The sequence below is a fragment of the Rhipicephalus microplus genome, chromosome 4 (genome assembly GCF_043290135.1).
Source record: "Rhipicephalus microplus isolate Deutch F79 chromosome 4, USDA_Rmic, whole genome shotgun sequence".
Classification (NCBI taxonomy): domain Eukaryota; kingdom Metazoa; phylum Arthropoda; class Arachnida; order Ixodida; family Ixodidae; genus Rhipicephalus; species Rhipicephalus microplus.
This window is the reverse complement of record NC_134703.1, coordinates 67,075,523-67,085,424: the sequence shown is the minus strand read 5'-3', so window position 1 is coordinate 67,085,424 and position 9,902 is coordinate 67,075,523. Positions and strand designations below refer to the sequence as shown.

Here is a 9,902-nt window from a genome sequence, read left to right as displayed (position 1 = left end):
AGAAAGGGAATTGCAATTCCTGTTCGCAGCCACTTGTATATTTGTGTCGAAATGATTTTGTTACTGCAATCAAAATTGTGCTGTATATAGTTGCAGTGTACATTGGTGCACACTGAAATTTTTCGTTTACTCGTTGAAGAGACGGAGGTTGTTCAAAACACCTATTCGTCGTTACTCCAGCATTGCAGGTTGGAGCGACGAGTATACCCTCCACCACACCCGAAAGTGACAAAAGAACAAAGCGTGATGCTGAGATGCCTGCAAAGCAACACACACACACATAGAGCTCTAATGCATCGTCTCTACCCAACGAGATAAAGCTCTATGTACCCACTCTGCAGCGTATCGGACACCCTAGCACACTTGCTTCTTGCATGCCAGTGTATTGGCAGACGTAATCTCCAACAAAACACGACTCATAATGAAGCAAGATGGACGAACGAAGATCTAACCAAAACATAGGAGGCGAAGCTCGCCCTCGAAGACCTGGACGACCAACAACAAGTCGTCGCCAGGGCAGAGAGGACAGTAGGAGCCAGAGGGTTCCTGGACTAAGGATCCCTCCCACCTCAGGGTGACACCGGGCATTGCTCGGAGCACTGTTTCAAAAATAAACGTTTACTTCTATCTCTCTCTCGCCTAAGATGAAAAATACAGTGCAAGTGATAACTCAGGAAAAAAAAAACGAAAGCGGCAATGCCAGTTCTAAGTTTATTCTTGGTGTTTATAGACACAAAGCTCTACACCATCATTTCTCCCAAGTTTTGAGTGAACACAGTTTCACACTCTTTGCGGCAGTGCACTTTCTCAATGTTTGATTAGGTGTCGTGCAATTTGCGGCCCTCCGCGATGTAGGCAGGTTTTCGCAATCTGCCGGTCCCTTGTGACAACCAATTTGCTTTCCCGCTAGAGCTCTAGAGTTGCGCTCAGACAACGGCCTCGTGCATATTTACCTAATGCGTTTGTGTACCACAAATACGGGTTGATACTTTAGATGGGCGAGCAAATTATTCACATCCCTGTACCTAACAATTTTTTTCGAGATATGATGAAAAAGTTAGTAAATATTCATGACTCTACCGGGACTTGAGGCACCCGGCGCTCAATTACAAAGCCCCGCATTAAAACACAAACATAATGGGCTTTCGTGCAAAAATACGAGAACGAAAAGAAAAGAAAAACATCAGCAGTTCCGACGCAAGTTTTAAGCAAATGTTTGCAGGAAGTTCAGAAATGTTTGCTCTTTAAAAGCGCACTACACAGGCGAGTAACCACATGACACTCGAAGTTAGCATAATGGAACTATTTACTGTTTGCGTATATACAGTACAAGTGCAAGCACATGTAAAGAACATATGAAACAGAACAATGAAAGCATTTTCAAGCGCATATGTAGCATGCAGGAATGAAACAATAATCACTTACGTACGGAAATACCCTTTTATACGTGCGCGTAACTTGAAAACGCTCAACTTTTCTTTTATCAGGCGTGAAATGGTATGGTTCGCCGCATAATTCCAGGAAGCGACACGATAATCGTCGGGATATTATGTGTAATTAGCTTTCCTTTTTACCTCGTCGTGTCTTAATGGTTCAACTGGACAACCACATATGCCCACTGTCAAATCACTTTCGATGCACGCTACACGTCAAGCAGCGCCTACAAAGTACAGCTGCAAACAGATCTTTTCCTGCCTACGTTCGGGTTTGCCTCGGCTCGCTAGAATACTGGCTGTACAGCTTAGGCTTGGCAATAGACTGGCACGCGAACACTTACATCTAAAGGGGCGTTTAGAACGCTCTTGCGGGTGTCTAATGAATTGTGCGACAGTCTTCGACATTGAACATTTTCTCTGAGTGCTCGGTGTTCCTTACACAGTGTTCATCGTTACTTAAGCAATATCTGCTTTGACTCAATTGTTGAAGAACCCCAGGTGGTCTAAAGTTTTGGAGCCCTCTACTACGGCGTCTCTCATAATCATATGTTGGTTTTGGGACGTTAAACCTCACATATCTATCCATCTTCATTGACTAAATGATTGCTTATTTCCAAGCGCATGTGTTTCGCAGCATGGCGATGATTATTGTGCCCTACTACGTTCATTTCCTGAATCTGACCACGTCTCTCGTTTGCGGAGTACTCGTGTGCGTGCGCATGCGCGCGTGTGTGCGCTTTTGAGTGTGTTTTTGGTTGCGTGTGTGTATATCAGCCTTGTATTTGTGTCTACCACCATTGTGCTTGTTCTGAACATACCCTCGTTTTTGTTTTTCATAAACGTTTATACGAAATAAACCGCAATAACCTTTCGTCAATCTGAACATTCGTATATGCTACCACCATGGGTCTGCCAGTGCTGATTCAAGACTCCTAATATTGACGATGACAATGACACTATTTTTTAAAGAGCGAGACGAACCAACAGTGTAAAAGAGGCCAAGAATTACCAGGGCGATGTACTGATACATTGCCTTTTTTTCTGCTCATGCACACACAGACAACGGTGTGTGCCTTGATCTAACTTGATTGTCGGCTTTTACGAAAAAACAAGAAAACGCCTTAGAAGCCTGGCCTCACCGCTCAGCCAGCTAGACAGTCATACGAACTTCGTTTATTGTAGGCAACCAGTTTAAGTCACCTTTCGCCTTGAGCTATGTGCATTGTATACATGTGAATTGTAAACAACGTTGACTCATAATCTTCCCCTCTTCTACCCTCCGTTCTCTTAATCAGAACTAGGAATAAGGCGTGGCAGATCCCACGTAACTTGGTAATCGATGTTATGCGAAGCATGCGGAGGGAAGAGGACCGTGTTGAAATTTTTTTTTGAGTGACATGGCCACAAAATAACGCTATATATACGTACAGTCACGCGCGATATGCAGGTATTCGTGAAAGCATCGACCTGCCGAATGCCTCAGGAGCCTAACGGTACGTTTCGGACCTCCGAAAATCAAGATTGTGCATTTTTCTCTTCCTTGTTGGCTGTTCCATGCTACGACAATCACCTCCTACAATACACCCCTTCTCTCTTTTTCGAGCCTTCCATTCGTTGCAATGTAGTGTACTCTTCCTGGGATCTTATCTGCACAGGTGATTACAAAGTTGCTGAGAAAGTAGAGAAGAGCAGAGTTATTGATATACAGTTCATATATGTATTAAATCATAACAACAATATGGACTCCGTGTTGTGGCGCACTGCCTGTGAAGTGCTGTATCTCCATGTTTACGATGATGGTGCAGCCGCTCTGACTTTTGACTTTGTATTTATTTCTTCTGCTATGTTTTTGTATGAGGCTCTGAACAAGTTAAGCTGTTTATTTTCAAGTAATTTTTTCTTTTGCGACAGAACTGAAAGTAAAGTTTGATTTGATTTGATTTGTGTGTCGATCAGCGCGTCATATTCATCCAACTATCTTACCCTCCCATTCTAATTTTGGTTCCCGCCAAGTTAAGGGGGTAATTACGAGATCACCCAGACGTAAGCGGATAGATAGATAGATAGATAGATAGATAGATACATAGATAGATACATAGATAGATAGATGGATGGATAGATAGATAGATAGATAGATAGATACATACATACATACATACATAAATAGATAGATAGATAGATAGATAGATAGATAGACAGATGGATGGATAGATAGATAGATAGATAGATAGATAGATAATTTACAGTCTAGTCAATGTCCATGCCTTACTTTTGTTTATTTTATCTATCTCTTTGCGGTTATACGTGTCAGGGTGTCGTTCCGGCATCCTTCCGTAATATGGTACAAGTGGTCCGTCTTGGTGGAACTGTGGCTAGGGTGCTCGGCTGCATGCTGTCCCGAAGGTCGTGGGTTGGATCTCGGTTGTGGCAGTTGCCTTTTTGCTGGGGGTGAGATGGCAGAGGCCCATTTACTGTGCGATGTTCGTTCACTTCAGAGAAGTCCAGATGGTGGAAATTTCAGAATCACTCCACTATATGGCGTCTCTCATAATCATATTATAGTTTAGGAGCGTAAAACCGCAGATATTGCCCCGCCGCGCTGGTCTAGTGACTGAAGAAGTCGGCTGCTGACCAGCAGGTCGTGGTATCTAATCCCGGCTAAAGCGGCTGCATTTTCAATGGAGGCGAAAATGCTGTAGGCCCGTGTGCTCAGATTTGGGTGCACATTAAAGAACGCCAGGTTCTTTAACGGAGCCCTCCGGAGCCCTCCTCTACGGCGTTCCTCATAATCATATGAAGGTTTTGGGATGTTTAACTGCACATATCAATCAACACCGCAGATATTTTTATTAATATTATTGCAACTGCTTTCCATGCATTCGCCTACAATTTACGGTAAGTGATGGTCGTCCCCTTGAGTTCTTCGCTACTTGAGAGCTCGGCGAAGTCTTGTTCTTTACTGACGATCGGATTACCACTGTCATCGCGCAAAGACGCAAAGCTGAGCTTGAAGACGTGATTTTATATCGATAAGAAGGGGGAAATGATGGAAAGGAGAAGCGGTGAACGAAAATTAAATGCTACATATCCGCTTAACAACAGTGTGTTGCCATTTATTGCATGCCTTTGGGGTCCCTGTTCTATTTCTTCTTTTTCACTTATCTGTCGTCGTATTTTGAGCCGGCACTCAATCAGCGCTAGAGAACCTTTTTCGCGCGCCATTTCCCCCCCCCCCCCCTCATGCGCAACCGGGCAGTGACATTGCTCCTTAAGTTTAGCGTTACAGAAACGTTTGGTTTACCGCCATTTTCATTGATTGAAATGTGGGGTTTAACGTCTCAAAACCACCATATGATTATGATAGACGCCGTAGTGGAGGGCTCCGGAAAATTCGACCACGTGGGCTTCTTTAACTTACCGCCATTTTTACAGTATTGAAACACCAGCCTACTTTCTAGAATAGGTGCCTAAGCGGGCATAAACACTTTTCAGCTGCCTCTTTTTTTCTCAGTTCGAAAGCTGCTGCTTCGAAGCGCGCTGAGTGGGAGGAAAACATAGGGCATTGACTCACAACTAAACCCGTCAGTCAAATAAGCATACCTTTTTTTACCATAGTCAGAGCCCTTTTTTTATGGAGCTTCATTGCAATCGAATAGTGCCGTTTTAGGGCTTTGTCCGGGCCTCGCCGGGCACCACAGCTGCTTTTGGACGTGTATGCTAAAGTATAGGGTGCAGGGCACATTGAAATTTGGGCGATCGGGCTCCGCATAAAGGACAAAACTTGAAGGCATCAATGGTACTTGAGGTGCGTAAACGCTACTAAGCAGACGTTTGTTATGATTCATGTTTACTGTTATTATCCCATCTCTCAGCTTTCGCACCACCAATAATGCGCCAGCGCAGCATTGCAAACCACTTAATCGCATCTGGTCAGCCTCTTGTAGCTTTTCTTTCTCTTTCTCAGGTGCCCTTGCCCTCATATTCGTGATTACAAGTTCATCAATCATAATAAACAATTCATAAAGACAGTACAAAAAAAAAAAGACGGCCATCTGGCGTTTCTTTAAAATACTCTCCCACCCAGTAAACTGCCCGCCAAGGTAGCCAGCTAGACGAGTGGGCGCGTCGAAGGGGCGCTTGAGTCGCGCAGTCCGTCGCTCTGCGCCCTTTCTTTCTCTCGCCCTCATCGTTTCCGTCTCGCTCCGTACACATGCTCTCTCCGTTGGCCGTGGAAAGTGCACGCAGCCGGTGTTCGCGCGCGTAGTCGGAGCCGCGAGTCGGACGAGGCGCCTGCGCGCGGCGCCCCAACTGGAAAAGTAGTGCGCAAGCGACACTGGCAGCGCGCGCGCCACACAGCACCGGCTTCGACGCGGCGGCCGATATGATCTCGACGTCCGTGGCTCCCGGCAGCCGAAGGATGTGCTCTCTGTTGCTTGCTGTCGGATGCGCCACAACCAGCGCCTGGTTCGCTCAAGCAGTCGACCACATCGACAAGTGAGTTGCAGCTGTTTTGGCGACTCTGAGGGGCGCCTTTCACCTCGTTTGCTCCCTCTTAGATGAGAGATGAAGAGTCGAGGAGTCTTAGATGAGAGATTAAAGGGCTGAAACTCGACGCTGGCGTAAGCGGGAACGAACGCACATTTCTTGCATCAATAACATCAGTGGTGAGTTTTTGTCGCCCTCCTCGACTTTGAGCTGTTGTCATCATGAAAGTAAGTGTTGGGTGAATCCGTAAAAGGCGGGAATGGGTAGAGAAGTAATCGTGATGCCCAGTAGTTTGAGATAACAGATTATAGTGTGGGTAAGCGTACGTCGTAAAATGAAGGACAAATGAACCGCGCTGAAACGTGCAATATGAGCGTTAAACGGAAATTTTGCGTGAAAGCTTTCTTTTAGCAAGTAATTTCAAGTTCGCTGTGGTTGACGGTTGTTTCTTGACAGCAATGTTGCCCAACGTTTGCTCGGCTGGATTGCATAATTTAACAGACACACATGAAAAACGCAACGATGGCAACCACTTTATTTTCTGTATAATCAAGTTACTTTACTTTCATTTGCTACTGTTCCTTCTTAACACTTAGACTCTTTATTATTTTAGCGCACTTGCTAACAAAACAGACAATAAAAGAATGACATCAACATAGCGCTAACTTTCAATATTTCAAACAAAGTGCTCAAAGTTAGCACTTCGTTCATGTCATCCTGCTGTCCTCGTTTTTGGTAGAAATTGCGCTAACAAAGGAAATTGATTACCAACCTGCCCAATCATTGACTATGTCAAGTAACAGTCAAACGTTAATTCTATGAGAAGTGTTTTCAAATCAAATTAAGCTATTAGAAAGCTACCAAGCAGCAACAGTTTTATGTCACTGACGTAATAGAGACGAAAAAACGATAGAAAGAAAAAAAATAACTGAAGATAAGTGAAGTATCACTCGCTTACAAGTATTAAAATGACACTTTTCTTTTTTTTTTGTGTTCCGCAGAGCTATGGCTGAATATTTGGTACGGCGATGTCCAAAATAATGAAAGTTATGCAAGGAGAGAAACGTGTCGTGGAAAATTTGGAAAAGAAAAGTGTAATCGAAAAACTGGCAAGATATTTTGAGAACTTCATTCATCAAATGGTCTATAAGAGATTGGAATAGATTTGAGTGCAAACGGACAACACACAAAAGAAGTCTTCACGAGTTCTCGTGAAGTCGTCTTCTCATCTTGCGTGTTGTTTGTTTGTGCTGAAACCTATTACTGAATGAACCAACCTTCCCAACAAAGCATTTTATTCTATTAGACAAGTTCAACATGAATGACAGATGGCGTTCTTTTTTTTTTCAACTTCTGTTTCTAGTCTTTTTATTTTTTTGCAATGTGTATGCGGACATTGATATCAAAGTATTTCAGAAGTGTAAAATATTTTATGAGTGAGATGTTCTCGGAAAGAAACTTTGGGAGACTGCAAGCGTAAAAATGACAAAAAACCCGAAGTAATCATAAAACTAACGGTGTTCGATTTTTATTATTTTACATCCGAGTGTGCGTCTGAATTGTCATGCTAGGTGTCGTGAAACGGTGGAGTGAATAAAATAAGACCTATTGTGGTCCTATTTTAAAAAAATCGACCAAGTCCACATCGGTATTGACAGCAGCAACAGTGCAGACAAGCTGGCCCCTGCGCTCATAATTCGAACCTAAGTCTGCGGTAAGTGTCAAAGGTTTAGATACCATTAGCTCTTGGAAAACTCTGAATCGTTCACCAATTTCCCAATGCATTTGGTTGAACTGGTGAAAATGCTTGAGGCCCGTGTGCTTAGATTTAGGTGCACGTTAAGTCCCAGGTGGTCAAAAATTCCGGAGCCCTCCACTACGGTGTTTCTCTTAATCATATAGTGGTTTCGGGACGTTAAAGCCCAACAATTACTATACTGAAAAGTTTCTTATCGGCAATAAGATCGCCAACCCATTGCACAAAAAAATCTACCATTGTAGGAATTGTAAGAAACGCCGTTCTTCAGAAAGTATTGTAATGCCAAGAATGGTTTTTAAATGTTTGTAAATCACTTTTTGTAGCTTCAAAAAGCGCTTTCATACAGGCGTCGATCACGCGCACGTCTACTTGTATCAAAGCAGTGCTTTCTAGACACTTTAGAGTGTGGAAAGAATCTGCTTCACCGGATCATTTATTTAGCGTCTCCTAGCGTTTCTGAAAGTACACCTCCATTAGGGCGACCTAAAGGTTTACTGAGCGCAGCTGTGAGTGAGGGTCACTTATGCGGGCACTGATCAAATCCTGCTACATGTGAAACAAAAGATATGTACTGTTGAATTGTTGCGAGTGTTGGTACTTCATTTTTACTACCGGCGTCTCGTCTTAGCGCGTAAGTTTCAGTAAGATCAACATGCACGGAGTTCTACATTAAATCAAAACGGTAGAACATTGGTATAAAAAGCTGTATGACTTACCGTTCCTACACACACGGAACGGCTCCTAATGCATGAAACGCATGAAGCAGTCAGAATACTCCTTCCCGTTATAAATCATATCTAGAATCGCAGAATATTATTTCCACAGTTTTATACATTGGTGCAGGAAGTGAGAATACCAATTCATCTGCTTTCCAGGGTATTGTTTTCTTGCTTGATTTCCAGTTTTAGGCGACATCAAGCAAAATGAGATGTCAAATCACTGTGTTTTCATTCCCAAACTGGCTAGTGGCATCCGAGAGAAGGTCTAGATTTTCGGCAAATATTTAGTAATCATGGTTCATGACATGTGCCAAATATTTAGTATTCATGGTTTATGACCCAAACTAGTTTGCTTAATTACGCATAGCATATCATGTAGCTAACGCGAATGAATCAAGCAATAATGTTGCGTTACACACACACACACGCACACACGCACACACACACACACACACTCGCACACACACACACACACACACACACACACACACACACACACACACACACACACACACACACACACACACACACACACACACACACACACACACACACACACACACACACACACACACACAACATCAGTGCAACGCATGTGAACACTGTGTAAAAACTTATGAATTGTTAACAACATGTTAGGGTAGAAGCTGATAAAGTAGAATTGAACACCTTTAAGAAATTGTTTAGTAAAAGCCAGCAGGTAAAAATGCTTGACTCATCATCAATGGGCCGACAGAATGTTGTCGAGTCACCACTGTGGTGTTTCCACTGACAATAATTGACTCAAGTCACCTTCTGCCGCATTTTTTTTCATTGCCATATACCACTGTAGCAGTTCGGTGACTACGGTCGAAAATTCAGCCTGAAAGTCTTAATTGAACGGGGGTCCGTCTTATAGCCATTACAGCCAGTGCCTCCTCTATTTAAAACAAATAGAGAAGGGGCTGTGTAAGCCAGATATAGTATAGCCAGTGAACTGCTGGATGCACGTTTTGCCCTTGGACACCTGCGTCCATAGTGCTTCTTTGATGAAAGAACTTTTTTCTGGTTTTGTTATATCAAGTACTCCAAAAATGAACTAGCTGTCACATTAACATTACGACGTATGCTGGCAAAAGGCTGTCTGAGATCTTTTTTTTTTCTTGTTAGAAAAAAAGGTCGCAGTGACAGTTTTCACAACGTATAGCAATATGTGTAAGGTGGTTAGTTTGTAAGGCACCTTTTGTGAGAATGAGAACAGGAACGAGTAGTGCGCTTGACTTGATTTTGTGAATGGAGTAATTTCGGAAAGGACAACAAAAAATTGGCCCCGTATCTGCATGTAACCTGCAAATGTCGTCGAAAGGCGATAGTCTTGTGTGTGGAGAGACTGAACAATTTATTTGATGTTCTGCGCAAGAAAATCAGTGAATGGTATTTTGGAGGCGCTGCACCGCACTGTAGCAAAAAAAAAAAGTGTCAGCGGTTGAGCAATTTAGGTAACATTTCTGTTGAAATATTTCA

The 9,902-nt window shown here is 43.1% G+C and overlaps 1 protein-coding gene across 1 annotated transcript in view; it reads left to right on the top strand.

Annotated features, from left to right (window-relative positions):
- The first annotated feature begins 5,714 nt into the window (after positions 1-5,714).
- Positions 5,715-9,902, top strand: part of LOC119172711 (glycine receptor subunit alphaZ1) — a 150,646-nt gene continuing 146,458 nt past the window's right edge. Inside the window, exon 1 of the mRNA XM_075892897.1 lies at positions 5,715-5,930. Within this exon, the coding sequence (XP_075749012.1) occupies positions 5,818-5,930 (113 nt within the window). The 5' untranslated portion in view covers positions 5,715-5,817. The remainder of the gene's footprint in view (positions 5,931-9,902) is intronic.